This window comes from Corella eumyota, chromosome 1, assembly GCF_963082875.1.
Source record: "Corella eumyota chromosome 1, kaCorEumy4.1, whole genome shotgun sequence".
Lineage (NCBI taxonomy): Eukaryota > Metazoa > Chordata > Ascidiacea > Phlebobranchia > Corellidae > Corella > Corella eumyota.
Genome location: NC_137490.1, coordinates 18198828 through 18221061, shown reverse-complemented (window position 1 = coordinate 18221061; position 22234 = coordinate 18198828). Strand labels below are relative to the sequence as shown.

At 28.8% G+C, this 22234-nt stretch overlaps 1 protein-coding gene across 1 annotated transcript; it reads left to right on the top strand.

The window, feature by feature from the left end:
* The first annotated feature begins 2046 nt into the window (after window positions 1–2046).
* On the top strand, window positions 2047–21465 carry LOC145742901 (exostosin-1b-like). The gene is made up of 11 exons (XM_082560745.1): window positions 2047–2903; window positions 3077–3229; window positions 11087–11288; window positions 11830–11949; window positions 13965–14097; window positions 16531–16649; window positions 17590–17790; window positions 18355–18515; window positions 18628–18758; window positions 19178–19310; window positions 19778–21465. The coding sequence occupies exons 1-11, from the start codon at window positions 2110–2112 to the stop codon at window positions 19893–19895; spliced, it is 2265 nt and encodes a 754-aa protein (XP_082416871.1). The 5' UTR covers window positions 2047–2109; the 3' UTR covers window positions 19896–21465.
* The last annotated feature ends 769 nt before the right edge of the window (window positions 21466–22234 follow it).

Here is a 22234-nt window from a genome sequence, read left to right as displayed (position 1 = left end):
ATTTTTTGGTAACTTATTTGTATTTTTTATTTAAATTTTACCGAACCATTCAATGTATTTGCAGATGACCATGCCATTTTTCTGTTGCCACCTTTACCAAATAATTCAGCCCCTGTTTATTATAATGCTTCATTTATTCAGGTAAGTTTTTATATATATCTGGTAAAACTAAAACTACTTTAATTATGTTTAAATTATTGGCAGGGTTATGACGCTGCAAAACCAATCTTAGCTGCTCAAACTCCTACTAATCAAACTGTTGTTGAATTTTTGCACAGTATTTGGCATCATAAAATTAAAATAATTGTGATGTTATCAAAAATGCATGAAAAGCTAAAGGTAATTTTTTTAATAGCATTTAAATTTTTAGTAAATAAGTCTACATTTAAATGGCTTTTCATATCTCATGTTTATGGTATAAAAATACTTTTTTTTTTCCTATATCAAAAAAATGTGCTTTTTTTATCTGTTTGGTATTTTTAATTTTATAGGGACAAAACATCCAATATTGGCCAGATTCGGATAAAGAAAACCGGATTTTTGGAAGTTATAAAATACATCTTACTTCAGTTAAAAGTTTTGGACCCTGTTTAAAAATGAGAAAATTAACTATTTTTTTAGACAATATGCAGGTATTAAAACCAAACTTGCACTTTGAAACAAATATTTTTTTGCTTTACAATCACCGTTTAAAAACAGAATTTATTTAATAATAGCCCCTATATATTACGTTTGTTTTCAGATTAAGATAGTTCACTACCAACTTCTAAACTGGGAAGTTGCACAACCTCCAAATTGTGATGTCATGATTGACTTAATCATGAAAGCTCAAAAAAGCTATTTGCAAAGCTCCGGAAATATGGCTGTACATTGCAGGTTTGAAGCTAATGTTATTTTTTTATATAAAATCTAAGTTACATGTGATTAATTGCTTTCTAAACTTCTGGTAATTATTAGTGATGGAGCAGGTCGAACTGGGGTGTTTATTGGAGCTTTGAACTTGATTGAGCGAATAAAAAATGAAAACAAGGTTGATGTTTTGAGAACAGTCAAGGACATGAGAGACATGAGACCAGGAATGGTGGAAAATCTGGTAAGTTAAGTAAATTTCTATATTTTATATATAACTTTTACTTAAATGGCTTATTTTTAAATAAAATAAAACTATAAAATTACATGACATTTTTTATTTTAAGGATCAATATGAAGCTTTATATGAAATAGCATTTCGCTATTTTAATTCATTTTCAAATTATCAAAACTTTGCTTTTTCTAATGTTTAATTTGATTAAAATATATAATGTAATTTTTTTAAGCTTTTAAAATAATTTTATGTATTTAAAACTGCATATAATTTGTATAGTGTATATTTGTTATTAAAAAGTTATAAAATCGAGTCAACAATCTTATCTTAATGTTGGCCTGAATATTTTTTTAATTACTTTAGTAGTTGTGAAACCTAAACTGTATAAATTTTAATTATTTGTATCTTTTTTGATACATCGTTTAAGTTTTAAACTGTTAATTTATTGTAAATACACTGCTAAACATAAAAACAAAAAGCGTTTACTTAAAAAGTTAAACATTCACACAAAAAAATTGACAACCCTGGTTTCTATAGTTCTTCAGTTTCACAGAGAAAAGAGAATTGGTTTACTCTCTCACAGTTGGTTTCGTTAACTAGTGGGTAGTGTGTTACGTATTAGGTAGTTTTTATGGAAGATATCTGTTTCGAACCAGTAATTAATGCTAAATAAAGGGGTTAAACATAGTATGAAATTACCTATACGTTTTTCAGGCTAAAGTATACCTAACATAAATTTTAAATATACAGGAAAGAACATCAGATAATTATATGTAAATTGATTACGGTTTGTAATAATGTAATATAAGGCTCAAAACTAAACGTAGTTAAATTTAACTTGTAAATCTGTTAGGTTATGCTTTTTACTTTATGTTATTTATAAAAGCTGGGTGAGTTATTGAACTTTTCATGAATAGGCTGTATCTGTATATAAATATTTTTTGTACATTTTTTGTAGAAATAGACAAAATAACACATAGAAAATATAGGTGTATTATATAAATGTTTGGTTTAGGGCCGCCTAAATGCAGGCTATGAAACGATATGGTCTGGTATTAGTCACACTTATTTTAGTTATTGTGTTTTACAATGGATACAAATGGACCTTAACTGAACAAGCAAATGACGTTCCTGTGGTGGGGAATCATGTCTATCGTTCAAAAGATAATTCTCAAAATTTAGAATTTGAAAGAGCATTGCAATCCCTTCAATCTTTTGACGATCAAGAATATTATGAAATACTTGAGGACGAAAGTCCGGTTTCTAAAAGAAACACACGAAAAAACTTTAGTAAGCACAAGAAGTGTCGAATGCAAAGTTGCTTCGACTTTGAGCTGTGCCATAAGAGAGGTTTTTATATTTATGTTTACCCTAACTCTGGTGAGAAATTGTCACCGAATTATAAAAGTATTTTAACTTCAATTCGCTCGTCGAGGTACTACACGAGTGACCCAGACAAGGCATGTCTGTTTGTTTTATCTTTAGACACTTTGGATAGAGATCCTCTATCGAACGACCATATTCGCAATATTGGGTCTAAAATAACGCGACTAAAACATTGGAATAATGGTCGTAACCATGTTATTTTTAATTTATATTCGGGTACTTGGCCGGACTATTTCGAAGACATGGGATTTAACTTAGGGGAAGCTATCTTAGCAAAAGCTAGTTTTAGTGACACTTTTTATAGGCCCGGTTTTGATATATCACTTCCCCTATTCGGTAAAACCCACCCTTTTATACATGGGGCAAAAGGAACACTTAAATCTAATTATTATCCGCCCAGGAGGAAATACTTGCTCACTTTTAAAGGAAAACGGTAAATATTTATTGGGTTATATTAACAAGTACTTTAATTAACGCAAGTATTATTGCTTAAATAAATTAATTTAAAAAGTGTTCAAAACATTTCCTACAAGGTATATATATTATCAACTTTTTGAATAGATTTTAATGCTATAAAAAACAACACCTAATATTAATTTATTTTAGCTATACATATGGTATTGGTTCAACCACACGAAATGCACTTTATCACTTACATAATGGTGAGGATATAATAATGCTCACAACCTGCAAGCATGGAAAAGAATGGGGAAAATATAAGGACAAGAAATGTGAAGCCGACAACACTGAATACGAAAAGTAAGTTAAATTAAAAGCAATTATTGTGAGGTTAAAGTAGTTAAAATATAGGTCAACTACTAATTTGGACATTTTTTGTAAAGTTTTTTACATGTGGGAAGATTACTATGTTTTGTCTGTAAAAAATCAAGACCGTTTATTTATTTGTTTTGTTCTTGAGATGTTTATGCTTTAGTGATATTAAGTTCAAAAGGTGAACAGCTTTTTAAAGTGCTCTTGTCTAATATTTTAATGTCTTGTTTTTATAACAGTTAAACTTTGTTGAAATAGTTGAGTAATGTTTAAGACAAGCCCTACCTACTTTGTATGATTTTGTTTTGATATATTATGTGGGTTTGGTGCCAATCAAAGTAATAAGCACCAAAAATAAGATAAAAATGAAGTTAAACCACCAATTGTCCCGTTTTTGTTTTGATTTCTTGTTAGCCTATAGTTTTTGTGGTTAAAAACTGGCTCCAGCAATTTAAAAACTCATTGACTTAAATATGTTGTAATGGTTTTACGGTGGCTATCCACACAACAGAAATGGGGCCAAGGTTCAATAATTATGTATGTTCATGTCTTATGTATGTTAAGGCATGTCCGGGCAGGGACTTGTGTTAATTGTTGACCAAGTTAAAAGTGTGTGGTCAAATTTAAGTGGACAGTTGGCCTGATTCGGGTGTCAAATGAAATGAACCTTAAAGATAAATATTATTTTAGGCTTTGTATAACAGAACTACCTGAAAAAAGTTTATGGTTATAATTGGTGTGCTTTGTAAGAAAAGTGTGCTTGCTTTGCTATTGACAATCAATTTAAATTCTGTCTTTATCTTGTCTCTCTTAACGTGTTGAATTTAGTATAAATCACTCTTTTGTTGGCATGTGGCAAGGCTTTAAAATTTTCATTAAACTTCTTATGAGACGCATGTCAAACATATTGGGTCGTATACTCGAATTAACGACTTAAGTCGGTATTAAGTTAACCGATATTATGAGACTCAAAAACTTTTATCGCATCTTGTAAATTCATCCCCGTAAATTAAATTCTAACCTACTAACAAATGTTCTTTTAATATTGAATAAAATACCCTGCGCAGTATGCGACCAACGCGAATTTCTTTCCGTTTATAATTTTGAATGAAATGAAACTGGCCAATTGGACGTATTTAATTACATTCAGTAGGTCGCTGATACTTAATTGATCAAGTAATGTTTAAATGCCTGGTGTAAAGGAGGTTAAGCTGGTTGTATTGATGTACTGTGCGCTGTATCGAGTTTCCTTAAAAACAAGTTTGATGTTTTAAGTATAACACCTTTAAGGGTGACTCAAAATTTTACCGGCCTAGTTTGGTTAATTTTCGCAAGGTTTTTAGGTTCTTTGTGTACTAAGGAAACCTAAATGTCTTTAAGTTTGTGTGACACAACTAAAAGTAACTATCGTATGTGTAACTTAATAACTCATACGGCTTAAATTTTGATGTGTTCAGTTGATAAGGAAGCGTAATCAAACATCCAACTGTGGCAAATACTTTTAACTTACAAATCCCTTATTTAATAAATAACGCCGTCCGCTAATCTAGTGACAAAGTGTCACTTGCTTAATTTAAAGATCACACTTAACCAAACGAATGACAATGCTACCAAGCTGCGGAAAAAACGTAACGTAATCTCCACAAAGGGATGTTGAACTTTAAAATCTAAGCTCTCCAGCCGGGCTTTTTGATTAAAGAATGGAGCTTATAATTTCTGTGGTTTCCTGCCATGATGGTATTAATTTAATTAGGGCACACGACGTTTTAGAAAAACTTTCGTATTTCTGTGCCAGTTCGATTCGCTATAAGATAGCGTAACGTATTTTTATTTGGGATTAATAGAGTAGAAATAACACACTTATTTCGTTTTAAAATTGATTAAAATCTAATTAGTTTTTTTTCCGTATCGGAGTTCTGTAATTACAACGTTCTTAGGGCTATAGTTGACAATTGTCTATTGTTTTCAGTCCGGTTAGATTACCCTGCTATACAATTAATGTTGTTCCATTGACCTGAGGTCTTGTGTTGACGTGTTAAGTGGCAAGGGGGCAAGTGATCGAATTCCCGCAACCCCACTCGAAATTTCCCGGTTCAAGGTACTAAGACACCCCTTACCCCAAGCTAATCATTTTCAAGTTATTTAAGTGTATTTTCTCCCTAACAAAACAGGAGGCAAACCCATATAATAATTCAGAAATATCAACGTCATCACTACAAAACCTTATTGTGTCACAACAATGGAAAATGCGTCGTGTCCATTGTGTTGTATGTTCCGTTTTTTTTTATGAATGGGTCATTGTAGAGTTCAGTCACATGGCCGACAGATAACCGGTTATCTGCTCAATATCTCATTTAGAAATGTCGGTTTAGCCTTGGGTGCTTGTTTTTTAGCTTTTCGTTTTTATTCCATTAGCTTCGTTAAGCCTACTTGCGTTAATAATCGTGTTATACTAAATTAAGGTGTATATGTTATTCTAGCAGTTGTATATGACGGGCTATATTAAAATTTATTCCTCGACTTGTAATAATATTTGATTTTAACTTCGTATAATACAACACTGTTAAATAAATACAAAAATTGCATTTTTTTGAGCAAATATTAAATTTTTAATCCCATTTTTTTGTTTTTTTGAATTTCGTAATACCGTTTCCACTTAAAGACACGAATAGAAGCAATACTTAACACTCCTATATAATTAACAAGGTTTTTACATAGTTTGCGGGCTGGTTAAGTAAATTTTTCGAATTCAGATTGAGAACCGGCGATAGATTGATCACGTGACCGGATTTTAGGAGTCTATGTTTAACTTGAAACTTGATTTATCGCTCCCCGTGCTAACTGCAGACTAAAATATTGCGAACTTTAACATTCTTGTTGTTGGGTAAACAAAAGTTTTTCTATTTTATTTAAAGGGAAAAAATACTAAACTATTTTGTAGAAGTATTTTGTTTTTTTGGTTTTATATTTTTAACCCCAAAAAAGACTGGAAATTTTTTGCATTTTTTACCCACCAAGGTATTGTTGGGGGTAGTAAAAAATGGGTCTTGTCGCGCGACTAAGTGTGTTGTTTTAGCACGATTTTAATCTTTTAACTGAACTCAGCCGAGCATTTTTTTAAAAACAGAGTTTAAAATATGCTACGAAAAAACATTTATTTAAATTTAACTGATAAAAATTAAAATTTAAAATTTAATTCACGAAAATATTAAAAATGTGTCGCTTTCCAGTTTCATTTTTGTAAGAAGTAAAAAAATTACATTATCGTCTGTAACAATTCATCAAAATTTAAGTTAACTTAATTTTAGTATTTCTCGCTATTCCATTTAAGCAGTTTCAATAAATCCAAACTTTATAGCCTTGCGTGCGACGTGTCGTTGACTTTGCTGTAAACGGTTTGTTAACTTTACTTGACAGCTGTAAATTCATCATTTCATCGAACAAAACGTTTTTTAAGTTGAAAAGTTGAAGTGAGCAGTTTTTATTTTAATGTGTGCATTATAAAATACCATAAAACATAAAAAAAACATTTAAAAAATGTAAATGTTTATTTTTTTAGTCTTTGAGTTAGTATTTGTAGTAAATTCTGAATATTTTGAATGTTAAATATTTAATTGCTAATCATTATACTTTTATGCATTTAAAGTGTTAGAAATTGGTTTATTTTGGGGATTTAAATATTTTTTAATGTCTGATGAAAAGATATGATCTTCTGTTTAGCATATCGCTTTTATCTTATTCTATTTCCAAGTAAAAATACTTTACCCATAACTAGCATTTACACAATAATAAAAATATCGAAAACTAGGTCAGAAAATTTTGGAATCCGGGTTTAGTTTTTCTCTTAAATTACTTAAAGTTTTCTAGCAAAAAAAAAATGGAATTTTTTTTTTGTAAAATTCGTTTTCTACCTAAAATCTTAAACGGATTTATGTAATACCAAAATACAGTATTTTAAAACCAAAATCAAAGGTATTAGGGATTAGGTTCACGGGTAATAGCCACTGAAAAGTGACCTTCAGTTCCTTTACTTTAAACCTTTCTTGAATACATTTCCTTTTTGAGCGGAAATCAAACATACATTCATTTCTCACGTCACACTTTAAGTATTATCACGTTAAAACCCCGTAGAAAGTCGACCTACATACTTATAAGTTTACCGCAATTGTAACCCTTTAATATTTTAAAACCCTTAAAACGCTGTTAAATCTGCTGGAAAGTTGTTTTGTCGCTGGTAAAGGGTGAAAAACATAGGTTTTGGTGTTTTTGTCTTGGCTATCTGTTTAAAGGAAAAGTTTAAAGAACGGGCAGTCGAGCAAACAAAGTTTATTTACTAACGAGACGCGTCGGACAACAATAACGTCCTTATTACGTCATAAGATCGAATTCTTTCCATTTTTGTACCAAATAATCAAATTTCTCATCCTAAATGTCTTATAAGTTAAGGCCCATTAAAACTAATCTGTAAATGGTCATTTAAATTAGGCATGCGTATATTTTATTACCTTTCAGTAATGTTTAAATTGATATGAGCGATAAATATCAATATAACTATTACGTCATATGAGCTATCGGGATTTTCTCGATAACGTTGATACTCGTACTTCCGTTTACATAAATCTATTTATATAGTTTTTGCGTAGTTTATGTTTTCTTAGTATACTGATATAGGGTAATCAATAGTTAACTTTTTACTACCGATGTTATGTCATTTTCGAAAATAGTTTTAAATTATTATTAGTTTCGCTAATTTAATACACAAAATTAAAATACGAAATTTTGTAAAGGGTTTACCCAAAAATAAATTAAAAATTTTGGAACAAAAAATTTATTTGAAAATAAACCCTTTAAAGTTTCCCAACTCACAAAACCCCGAGCGTTGGTGAACAGGTTTCTTTGTGTTGGGTTTATTAGTTCATTGGTTAAATGTACATATAAAGAAGGGTTTTTTTATTGATAAAAACTACCACAATGTCCGGTAAGTTGTTAACTTGAACTTTATACAAATTTGGGGTCATTGATTGGGTTATGTCTTTAAAAATCTCCACTATTTAAAAAAAAAAATTCTAATGCAATTTAAACAGGGCGTTGTAAATTTAAATATTATAGAAACACATCCAATTTATTATTTTATCTTTTCTTATATTATATATTTAAAATTCGTGTTAGCTTTATAGTAGTTTATTAACTTACGGTAATTATTAAATAAATGTGTGTTTAAGGTATACCGGGGAATAATAATCCAATCTTTATCTTGTAACATTGGTAGTTAAACAACTTGTTTATCAATTACTGGACCACCCTGACTTAGTTGTAACCTTAATTTCTTACCCAGAAAATTTAAGAATTACGTAGTTAAAAAAAAACATGTTTTTTCTTAATATTGCGTGCAACCGAGGTGCTTAAATTACCTTTATCTTTGAAGTAGAACTCGTGGTCACGGTGTCGGTATGCATTATATTGATATACGAGATATAATTAGCGTTGTGCCATCCCATTAGTGTACACACAAGAGCGTTGTAGGCAAACATGAATTCAACTTAACTCGTTTGCATTTCCTGTGAATTAGAATAAGGTTTGGTGATCTTTAGGCTAAAGACTTTACACTTTATGATTTCTGTTTCAATTTTGTGTAATTTTAGTTAATTTATGACAAGCTTGTTTGTGGCAATGTTATGTTTTAAGGTGTGTTTTTTTAACATCTTTCCTATAGAGCAATGATTTTTAAAAGCTCATATTGTTTTAATTTTATTGAATTAAATTGTTTTTTATAATATCAAAATATATATTATATGTTATAACCGCAAATTTTTTTTAAAAATAATTACACAAAGTTTTCGGCGACCACCCGAATTGCCCATCAAGTGGACATTTAACATTTTAAGTGCTTTTTACACTTACAACTTTACATCAAAGTCAATTTAATCTGTATTGATCGAAAACGCTTGTAAACTGTAAAATGTCATCTAGTTTAGTAGGTAAACTTATCAAAAATCCTATTTTTTTAACTTTATTTTTTACTCCAATATTTTATTTTTTTGGCTGTTATTACGAACTGACGGTTTGTTATAAGTTAGTATGACTTATGGACCCTGTTGAGTAATTAATTATTTATTAGTTTTTTAAGGTTTAAAATAAAGTGCTCAGACTGTTAGAAAGATATTTATAAAAACTGATTTATTTGCAAATACATCATACTTTATTTTCATTTTGCAAACAAATATATAGTAATAACACAATTTAAATTTTATATTTTTGTATATACATTTTGATTTCAGAAGCGTAGTTTTTACAGAGCTATTTTTAACTAAGGGGTTACTGTTTTTATGTGTCATATAAATAGTATTCTTATTTCTAAAAATGTTTTTATGCTAAAATCGTTTAATCTTGTCTATCTTACATTTCTATACAACATATTTAAGATCAATCCCAAACAGTTATTTATTATGATCGGGTAATAACAACTTTATATGATAATGTGTCCGATATGGTTATTAAGTTTATCATCCAAAAGGCTAAGAAGTTATTGTAGTATTAGTAATTCGCACATTCTTGTAAAACGCGTCATTTTTTTGCAAACTGTGGAAAAACAATTATTGTGTTGATATTGAATATTTATAAAACTCACATATACAAATATTTTCTTATTATATTATATTTTCTTTTTTTTATTTGTTTTTTTACGAGGAAAAAATGACAAAATCAATTTAATAATTTAAAACATGCCGAAAGTATTAATGTTTACACAAAGATTTTATAGTATATAATGGCATGGTCACCAAACCCAGTTGTTGTTTTCGAATATTTTAAAGAGCATCGATAATTCGGATACCACCAGTATATCTGATATATGTTATACATCGAAACTAGTAAACAACGAATTTTGCCTCCAATTATGCAGTGCTCTACTTTCCACAGAAACCGCACGAAAATAAAAATTTGCGCAAATTTTCGGCCGATTTAGCACATACAGTATCGACTTACAAATCCTCTTTTCAAAGTTATTTTAAGCCGCCCGCCTATACTTTATCTGCGCAAAAACCCTCGTAGCGTTCGGACCGAGAAAGTGCTTAGACGTATACAATGGATACTTTGTCTATGCTCACAACAGTTGTCTGTATAGGAAGATAACGCATAAAGTCTAGACCTCGAAATTATCTTAATTGTTGTATGGTGATAATTTTGCTAAATTAAGTGTAAATAATTTACTTGTTATAAATTTGTAAATTATAAATATGAATCAAGTGTACACAACACTAAAAATTTTTTGTAAAAATGTAAACATGTTATATATTTTTTCTTTCTGCAATATCAAATGCAAATATTAAATATTAACAAAAACGCTTCTGAATTTCCCACCAAAATATAAGAAAAGTTGTTGTTTAATTTGAGAATATTTCTCCTCTGTTATTAAACAAACTTATCTTATAAAGTTGTTGTACTTCTTAAGTTTCTTTAAATTCTTGTTCCAACAAACACTCTAAAGTTTTACCAACTACTATGTTTTTGCTTGTTTTAGTATATCTACTTTACTTGAATAATTATCTTTGGGGAAATTTTGTTTTTATAATTAAAAGTGATTTAAAATTTAAATCAATTTAAAAAAGGCCATTTAAAAATAGGTTTAAATATTACCTAGATTTGAACTTTAGAACCCAATATCAATATTTATGTAATTTGATTTATAGTATTCAATAATATCTAATAATTAACCGACTGCGTGGTGTCTGAGGTCCTGGGTTTAATACCCACTGCTTTTATGTAGCTCTTAGGCAAGGTGCTATGAATGGTAAAAAAATGTTTGAAAAACTGTAATTTTTTAACAAATATTTTTATTTTTTATAGATGGGACTACCAGGAGCTACTCCACGATTCCACATTTTGCATGGTTCCCCGGGGGCGAAGACTGGGTTCGTTCCGGTTCCTTGAATCACTACAGACTGCATGTATACCCGTGGTTCTTGCTAACGGTTGGTTGTTACCCTTTGCTGAAATTATCGATTGGACGAAGGCTAGTATAGCGTGGGAAGAAAGATTACTCTTACAGGTGAAAGGGAGTTTAAATATTTGAATAATCTTTGGTCAATTTTTAGCAAAGGTTTTGGTTCGTTTTTTGTTTTAGAAAATTTGTTTAACACAATGTTTAAATACCTGTTTCGTTTCCAGTATCTTTTTTATTTTGGGTTTTTTAAACAATGATTTTTTATTTTAAAATTTGGGGATTTTTGTTGTAAATTTATTGCTTAAAGCATACAAATATCAAAGAATAAAAATATTGGCTTTATATCTTTATTTTTGGAAAGTAAACAAGAAAATGTATTTAAATTGTGTAAACAAGAAAAATGTATTTAAAAAATATTCAATGATGTAAATTGGAAATTTTTGTTCGGTATTTTTCCGATCATTGGAAACCTATAATGTAAAGGTTAAAAAATACGTATTCGTTTAAAAAAAATATTTAAATAATTTAAAATATTAGATTTCGACTCTTGACATCGGCTTTGTAGACGTATATTCAACACCCTAAGGTATTAAACATAAATCACAAGTACAACTCTAACATTTCAACAAAATTAAAATCTCCATAGGTGCCGACAATGCTGCGGGATCTAGACGATGACGTCATTATGTCACTACGTCAGCAGACGCAATTTCTTTGGGATACCTACTTCTCTTCGACTGACGTCATCATTCGAACGACATTTGAGGTAAACCGCTGTTTATTCCCTCATGAATAGGGTTTAGGTTGTTTTATATGTGGTGCATTATGAGTGCTAATCTTGACAAGATTCGAGGTAATTAGGCGACCATATGCGCACATTATGATTCAATTTCTGGTTAAGGTTTCGTTAATTGAATTTGTTTAAAGCTGTGACGTGAAATTTAAATTACCTCACATCTGTGTATTTCGTGTTTGATTGTTTAAAAACCAAAAATTTTAAAAAAAATTATTTTGAAAATGTTATTTTTGAAATTTTTATTTTTGAAATTTTTTTAACGAAATTTAAAAAAAAATTAAAAGTTAGAAATGGTTTATTACTGAATCAACCACATCCACTTAAACGTGCTTAAACACCATTTGAGTTTAAACTGTGTATTGCATTACCACTTTGATCTTAACTTAAAATGTGCAGACAAAAATGACATCGATTTGAAAGTGCTTAAAACGAGTTTTTAAAAGCTCAAAACGACCTTCTTATCAGCCATCCGTTAACATATAAGTAAATACTTTCATAGAAAACCTAACTCCACTATTTGTTAAATATGTTTAAACACATCCTTGCTGTTAGTTGAACGTGTTTTTTTAAACTTATGAGGTCGTATTTAGGTTTGGTAGGCCATTCTTTATGTGAAGTTAAATATTTATATGTAGGAGCGTTCTTTGAGTATATTTAAAAATCGAATGTTGATATATTTAATAAGATACATTGTACTTACTACTCTTACGCCATTGCTAACTTTACAATAATAATAACAAAATAATGCTTTGTTAAAATGATAAAATACCTAATAAAAACAACATTAAAATTAAATTTACAATTCAGTTTATTATTTTAATATTATACGGTTTTGATTCCAATGGTTATATAAACATTAAGATTTTTTTGCTTGAATTCGGTTTTAGCAATGTCGATTTCTTGCTAGCGATTTTTAACCGCAAGTCTATGTTTAATGGAATGGTAAAATACACAAAAGAAATCTAAACTTAACAAAAGTAGAAAAGTATGCGCGGTTTTTGAGCTAAGTTAAAACCAGGTTTCGTTCCAAAATATTAAAAAACTTGAAAAATATTATCAATTTTTTTATTCTTGAAATTTTAATAAGTTTTTTAGGCAATTGCTTGTAAAAATGTTTGCAAATTTATTTTTAAAAAGAATTTTTAAAAAAGTGTATTAAACTTTTATTTAAAATTTATATAATTTCCTTAAAATTTGATTTTTTTAAAATTACTAACAAATTTCCGTCGTTTATATTGTTTAAATTGTAAGTTAACGTGTTTAAAATAGGCGTAAATCGTGAACCAGATTGTCAAAAATGTTCAGTTATCTTTTCAATTTCAGCTAATTTTAACTTTATCCAACGTCATATCAATCTTTCTTTACAATTACTTGAAATGTCAAAATTCTTATAAAACATTTTTTGATTTTTATCTATTTTTAACACATTCTGAGTTCAAATTTTTATATTATAAAATTATACAAACTATAACTTGGCCTTATTCTAGTTGATTTAATTTGGCTTAAACTGTTTAAGTAACTATTTAATCACTGGTGATTAGTTTTTTATATGGTTTAAATTAACAGGTTAAATACTTTATTACCCCAATAATGATCACTTTTCTATCTAATTAACGTTATTAAACTTTCTTTGAATAAGTTAATTATCAATTTAGGTTAACATTGTTAAAATGGGCCAAAGAATCGGTACAAAAAAGGAAATATTAATCTTATAAAATTAAATTTAAATTAAATTTTCACCTTTTTAATTTTTCTTTTAAACGTGCTTTATTAACACGATATAGAATTAAGTATAGCATTTCCTTGTTCTGGGTAAAACGAAAAATAAACAATATAACAAAGGGTTGTTTTTCCTGTTTCGCCTTTCTTGCAAAAAAAAGGGCCAACAAAAGTCCATCAACTAATAAATGTACAAGAAAAAATAAAATAAGATTTTCCTAAATCCTAAAAGAAACATTAAATAAATGTTTTTTTTGCATCAACAGATTATATACGATCGAATATATGCAGACGAAGCCAGACCAGATTTTGTTTGGAATATGGGTCCTGGTCCTTTATTCTACTTACCTGACTATAGTTCCTCACCGCAAAATCTCCCCTTCTATTATGGAAAACTAGGTAAGCGTATTTATTACAGATTTTTAGTCATAGTTAATTTGCATATTAAGAATGATTTTATTAGAATGTGCCGTTTTTAAAATTTTTAAAGTAAAATTTTTTTTAAATGAAAATTTTTTTTATTTAGCTTGATTTTTATAACACAAAAAATTAAAATTTGGTATTTATTTATTATTCTAATTACTTCACTTTTAAAATTAAAATTCAATATAATCCTGAAATTATGTTTTTAATATCACTTCCCTTATAACTAGAACTTTTTTATATATTTACTAACAGAACTGAGTTTAAAAAATAAAATCTTTTCAATCTCAATCATTCGATAGCTCGTTAGTATTCATAAGTTAAACACGTTCTCATTTTGACCCTTGATAATTTTAGAAAATAAAATAAAAGTTACTTTTGTTTAAAATTCGCTTATTTATTGACTTTTTACTTCATTTGTAACGTGTTGATATTTTAATGGTAAAACTTTAGAGTTTTTTTTCTTTTGGGTAAAAATAAATAAAAACTTTAAAATTTAGAAAAAAAATTTTTTTTAAGGTTGATTTTAAAAAAAGTTTTTAAATTGATGATTTCGGTAAAAATGTTGGATTTTTTCGAAAGCCAATGACGTGCGATGACGTCATATGAATTGCGAGTTAAAATTTTTTTCCGGTTAATTAGACGTTGTGATCGTTCCCACGTGACATCTTTGACAGGTCACGTGACGTGTTGACTGATTTATGACGCAGGGGTTAAAACAACATCAAAAAATAAATAAAATTTGCAAAAAAATATTTTTTTTTAAGTCACGAAAAATAAAAAAATTAGAACTTTAAAAATTGGGCCTATATGATTTTGTAGTTAAAAGACTTACTTATACAATTTATAAAAATTAAAAATAGTTAATTTAAAAAAAGGAATTTTTATAAGCTGTTATACTTCAAAAATTATTTTAAATTTAAATATACCCGCACGCAACATATGTCAAAATTTATTTTTTCAAAATCCAAATTTGTCAATTTTTTCGTATTTCTGTAACGTTACTCTATTAAGCCTTTTAAATTAGACAAATAAAATGCGCCTACCCTACTGTCTTTGGCAGATGAATAACGACTTAAGTCAGTTATGTCTAGTAAGTATATTAAGCTCTATAAATGCGTTACGCTCTCAATCTTTGTTTTGACTTTGGGGTAAAAATGTGTAAACAAAACGGGTGGGTTCGAATATAAGTTGGCAGTATCTTTAAAAATGATTTTTTTTTTATTTTTGTGATATTTTTTATTTAAAATTTATGTATTTAAATTGTCATAATTTGTCACAAAAGAGGACTGTAACCGTTTCTTGATAAATACATTTAATTTTTACTATTTAAAAACATTTGAATCTGATTTATTGAAAAAGAAAAGTTAATATTTACGGTCTATCTATTTTTTCCGTGGTCATAATATTTACATAATATACTTACTCCATATTCACCAGTTTACAATTTTTATTCGGTAAATATTTACAACTTTTAAAAACACCAACTACATTTCAAATTTATATTCAAAAAAAATACTTAAAATTTTTAGTTTGTATATATACTTTATAAAAGTTTATGAACATTTTTATTTACTTATTCTCAGATTGGCATACTTAAATTAACTCAATACTGTAATTATGGTGTTATTAGCCTGCTTAGTAACCTAATACTACTAATGATAAAAGGTTAAGGGTATATAGAAGATATTAATTCAAGTGTGTTAAATGTTGATGCTAACTTTCGTCTGGTTAATGTCTGCAGGTTCGGTTCAATTTTTTGAAACGGCGGGCATGGACAAAAAATGAAAAAACATAATAAAAATATTGGCTGTGGACCAAACTTATGCTTTTTTTGTGCTAAATTTAAAAAAATTGTCAATTAAAACTTAATTAATCGATTATATAGGTACAATCTTTAATATTTACAAAAAAATTGTGTGAAAACGTTATTTATTGTCTGCAATTATTGAAAATTTCCACTTGCGTTATAATAAACACCATTTCTTAAACATATACATAACATTATTATATTTTTTTTTTAATTTTTACAATTACCATAAAAAATTTTAAAATCTAAATGTTGAGGTTTAAGTTGAATCAAGTTGTTATCCTGTTATTGGTTTGTAATTGATTAACATTTTATTCCTAGTAAACGGTTCAAGGTACAACAATGTAGTAAAACATGCAAACATGTTAGTTGGCAAACATTTAAATGCATTGCCTTGGTTGTTGTTCGTTTGATTTTGCATTTGATTATCGTGTTGGAAAATTTACATTACAGCCATATGTTGGTTTTATATGTAGCGTAAATGCTAGGGCTGTATTTCGTAAGGGTTAAAGCAAATAAACGCTACATGTTAAGGGTAAATATTAATAGCAAGTTTGTTAAAAATACAAGTTAGAAATAATTTTTTTTTTAATTTTTAGGTCTTGAAGCTCCTGATAAATTTACGGCGGTAATTCAAGGTACTTCCCCTGTTATGAGCTCGGCTGCTCCAATAGTTAAGCTTGTGAAAAATCTCCTTCAAACTACGTCATGTGGGCAGGTAAACATTTTTGAACAAAAGAAAACATTTTTTTAAATTTTTTGTGAAATTTTTTAGCTGCAAAAATTAGTTTTAGTTGTAATGTATATTAGTACTTTATCTTTCAACGTACTTTCAGGTACTTAAGCTTTTGTTTATACCTAAATTGACACGGCATTTCACAGTGCTTACTGTAAATTTTACGGTTTTTAAATAACATTTTTGGCACGTTATTCGCCGTGCATCAATGCAGGGTAGGGTGTGTTTCTGGTTTACGTCATACTATTTTTTTAAGGGTCAAAATATCAAAATTTTACACAAAAATAAAGTTTTTTGTATTCATGTGGTTTATTAACGCCATGGTGTAAACCTGTGTTAGGCACGCAGTCTTATCAGCGAATTTGTGGTTTGAGATATATGCTGTTATTGTGTTATTGCATATCGCTTTATATATAGCGATATTAAATCGGTGCAAGTAATAACAGCCTTCCTAAATCTGATTAGAAGTTGCTTACCTTAACGACTTGCCAAAACTTTAAAAAAATTATATCAAAACATTTAATTTAATTTTTTTTAAGTCGCTTTGGATTGGTAAGAATTTAAGTTAGGTCTTAAAATTAAGTTAACAATAAAAGTTAAAAGTTGAAATTATTATGGTTTGTTTGTGGATTGTTTTAATGCTCTTAAAAATCTCAGTAAACGGAAACCGATTTGGATTATACCGCAAAACTAAACCAAAGTTATTTAATCCTAATTTTTAAACGTGGTTTTTAAGCACCACATTTTTTCTGTTTTTGATTTTGTTAATTTAAATTGGTTATAATTGAAAAAAAGAGGGCGTGTCCATTTAAATTATTTAAACAAAATATTTTTAATTGAAGTTTTTTGTCAACAATATTTTTTTACTTTTTTAGTTAGATATAATATTTTTAATTAAAATTTATTTTATTTTAATTTTTAGATCATCATAATCTGGCATTGTTCTAAAACTCCCCCTCCCCCGTCCAGATGGAGGTCTTTGCAGGATCCGGAACGGGAAATCCCCGTGACTGTGATCGACGACAGCACGAAGGTGATGAGCAGAAGATTTTATCCCTTCCAGGACATCAGATTCGATTCCATCTTCAGCTTGGATGAAGACGCAAAACTTAACGTCCAGGAGGTGCGACGTTATTGTTGTTTTTTTATGACGACATTTTTGTTTTTCCTGACTTCAATTTAGAATAATTTTTTTTTTTGAATTGAGACATCATGGTATAATTAATAGTGACGTCATTTTTATAATTTGTTTACAATGTTTATGGTTATAATTTCTAGTGACGTCATTTTTATAATTTGTTTATAATGTCTATGTTAAATTTTTTGTGACGTCATTTTTATAATTTGTTTATAATGTTTATGTTAAATTCTTTGTGACGTCATTTTTATAATTTGTTTATAATGTCTATGTTAAATTTTTTGTGACGTCATTTTTATAATTTGTATATAATGTTTATGTTAAATTTTTTGTGACGTCATTTTTATGATTTGTTTATAATGTTTATGTTAAATTTTTTGTGACGTCATTTTTATGATTTGTTTATAATGTCTATGTTAAATTTTTTGTGACGTCATTAATGAACATTTTAGGGTTAATTTATCAAGTATTTAGTTAAAAATTTTTAAACGATTTTATTATTTTTTTAGTTTTTACTAAAATAATATCAACCTATTTTGTTATTTTCAGATTGATTTTGCTTTTCAAGTTTGGCGACAATTTCCAGATCGTTTGGTTGGTTTCCCAGCACGAAGTCATTACTGGAATGAGGAGAAAAATAGATGGGCTTATACGTCAAAGTGGTCGAACTCGTACAGCATGATATTAACCGGGGCAGCTTTCATACATAAGTTAGTTTTTCAACTTGCTTTTATTTTTTTATTTATATTTAAATATTTTTTAAACATTTTTTTACATATTTTTAAAAAATGAAAGTTAAATTATTAAAAACATTTTTTTTAGATATTATTTTGCTTTATACACTGACTGGCTTCCGGAACGCGACCGCCAACTAGTGGACGAGTTAAGTAATTGTGAGGATATTTTAATGAACATGATGATCGCTCACGTGACCAGACTTCCACCAATCAAAGGTGAGAAAATTTTGACAATTTTTTATTTTTTTGACTTTTAAAATCGGCAAAAAATAGCAGAACAGTCTCGTTTACCGTCTGTTTCGTTTAACCCTTGAAACAAAGATAGTATTATGACGTCATTAATCCCTTCTGTCTTCACTCTCGCAACCAGACAGACAAGATAATTCATGTTCATGGTTGTATGGTAGGAATGTGTCTTGTTAATGTCTAGGTTGTCGAGAGAGGTTTTTCTACAGAGCAAAAACTTAACAAGGCATGTAAAAATGTTTTCCGACTTTGAAAAATGGATTTTTCATTAAATTTAAAAAAAAATAAAAAAAAATATTACTGAAAAAATTTAATTGTTTTTTATTACATACTTGATAAAAACTATTTTAATATTTTTCCGCTTTTAAATATTATATTTTTTGGTTCAGTTACGCAGAAGAAACAATATAAAGAATCCTCCACGAACCAGGAAAAGGGCTTGAAGGCGCCACAAAGCGGTGGAGTGGTGTCAAACTGGTCAGATCCACATCACTTCGCTGACAGACAGAACTGCATGAAAAAGTAAGTAATTTATTTAAAAACACTTGCACATTTTTGATTTAATTTTGCACACAACACACTAACATGTTTAACTAACAATCACCATCAAAAAATCGGTTGCGCCCTAAAAATTTAAAACTGTTTAATTTTCTGCGGTTAATGCGTCATGTTAATAAGTCCGTTTAACTAAACAGTCGTATTGACTGGTTGTATTATTTATTTAATACATTTTGTATCAAATTTTAAAAAAAGTATCAAATTTAAGAAAATTATTTTTTTTGTATAAAAAGCAAAGAATTTGCCCCTGCAAAAAACACGTAATAGAACTAATCACACTTGCGAGTTTGTCTATAAACAATAAACAAAATAATTAGCAAACACAAGTCACTTCTTTCTTATGTATATTTCTTTTATATATCGAATTAAATGCTTGGAAAAAAAATCGTTATTTTGGATTATAACTAACTTAAAATCCTCCCTCGTTTCAGTTTCGTGGAGTCGTTCGGTTACATGCCTCTTCTCTCCTCCGAAGCCCGGATGGATCCTGCTCTTTACAAGGACAACGTCTCCATCAAGCGGAAGAGGTATCCCAAGATCGAAATCTGATCCTTCGACATTCCGAAGATCTCTTCTTTATTTTCTTGTTTTGATCACGTGACCACGGGTACGCGTGACGTCGGAAGGGGCGACACGGATTGTTTTGAGGGGCGTGACATCACACAATAACTTTAGATGACGTCACTAATTTCTAAAACATTACGTCATTACGTTTTCAAGTATGTAAAATGACGAAATATTTGTGTTAATTACGCACAATACTAAAACTATAGCAACAGAAAATATGACGTCGTTATCTAATATCATGACGTCGTATACAATACTATGACGCCATTATGTAGTACGATGACGTCAACCTCAATATAAAGCACATTTCAATTCTATTTAAATGTCATGTTCAAGTGAAAAATCGTCAATTTAGTTTACTATTTCTTCCTGTGGTCTTGTAGTTCCAATTTTATTTGCCAAACTTGTGACGTCATTACTATGATGACGTAGGACTGCCTTTTAAAAACGTTTTTGCCTTGTTTTAGAAAAAAAATCGGTTGTATCAAAAACTCAAATTATAAAATTTTTGTATAAAAAATTCAAAATAAATAAAAGCAAGTCACTGAATATAACTTTATATTCACCACTGTAGTGGGAAAAAGATCCGCCTTTTTTTATAAATCTTTTTTTTAATTTTGTTTTAATTTTTATTTATATTTCTGTGCTTTTTTTCTTTACCAAGAAAAGTGCTTGCCAAATCGTTGTAGCGAATTGAAATTTCCATTTTTTTATTTTTCTATTTTCTGTAGCAATCATGAAAAAAAAATCAATAATTTATTTGGATTAACAAATTTTTCCATTTTTAATTTTGTGACCATTTCGAAAATTTTGGGCCCCACGCTTGAATTTTGAAGTTTCCCTTTTAATTGAGTGGAACTTAACTAAAAACCCACTTTCTTACATTTTTCATATATATTTTACCCCTATATGCGGTGCGCGTTATTTTTCGTTGCAATTTCTGATTCGAGGGTCTATTTTGTTATTTTCTTTCAAATTTTTAGGTGTTAGGTAACTAAATGACGAATTATTTTGTGTTGGAAGCTTGAAAAAACTTTGCAAGTGCCATAAAAAAACTTTAAATATCGTTTTATGTGGTACATACTATTTTCAGGATATATTAATTCAACCCTGTTGTGTGGATTTCTATTTTGTGGAGTGTAAATCGTCACTTGCCTATTATTCCTCGTGACGTCATTATTTATTCTTGTTACGTCACGCAATATATCATAAAAGTGCACTTTTATCGTTTCGGAGCGATATATATTGCGCAAAGACGACTTTTCTTTTTATCTTGTGTTCTTTTTGCTTTAACGCGATCATTCTACGACGATATGACGTCATATTTTTTTAATTTATATTCTCGTTTCGATTTTTATGGATTAACAATTGACCTCAGTGTGATTTTCGGTCACCATCGCAAATAAGTTGGTCCGACAGAGGACTTTGAATGGTAGAGTGTGGTCGTGTGTACGTGATTGAAGCCTTGTTCCCATTTATATAATTCGTGTTCCTTTATTTTAAGTATTAAACATGTGAGTGCTCGTTTTCTTTAAACACGATTCTGTAATAACTCGTTGGTGTTAATTTAAACTTAAATTAAAAAGTAATTTTTTGTTCAGTTTTAGTTAAAAAATTCAGGGAAAACTTTGTTAAAGGTTTATACTTGTATAGATTGTAGGATTTTATTGCTGTTTGGTTAGTTTTTGACGTATAATATATTATGTATTTGAGAAAAATTTGCTATTTAAATTAGAAAAAAGAATGAAGTTAGTTTAGATCTTTGTTTTTTAACGACTATTTCTATAAATGTAAAAAGGGAGCTTAACTTAAACATTTAAAAACTAGCAAATACCATTTGTAGTTAAAATAAATGCTTTCATTTTTACCTAGATTTTTTTTCAAAAACTAGCTTAAAATATAACTTTTCTAATGGCTTTATAAGAGTTTAGAAAAAAGAGTTATGTGCAACATCAATCTTTTTTATTTTTGCAACATCACTCTTCGACCATAAGTTTATGCAAGTTGTTGTTGAGCTTATGCAAAACCTTTGACCTAGCTATAAACCAGCGCCATGAACAATCTAAATAAAAAAGTGTGTACGTGACTTTTTTGATGGGATTTCTACTAAACTTGTATAATAAATTTCTAGTTAGCATTTTATTAGGGAGTCGGTGGCGAGGTGGCAAGGTCTAACAAAACCGCTGGAGTTTAAACTGTGGGAAGTCGTGGCAGGTATTGGCTTGCATTTTTGTCAATTCCGGTGTTTTTTATAGGATAAATGCCAAATCAAACAGCTTTAAAACTGATTTAAGAGGCGTAGATATTAATACGACATTTTA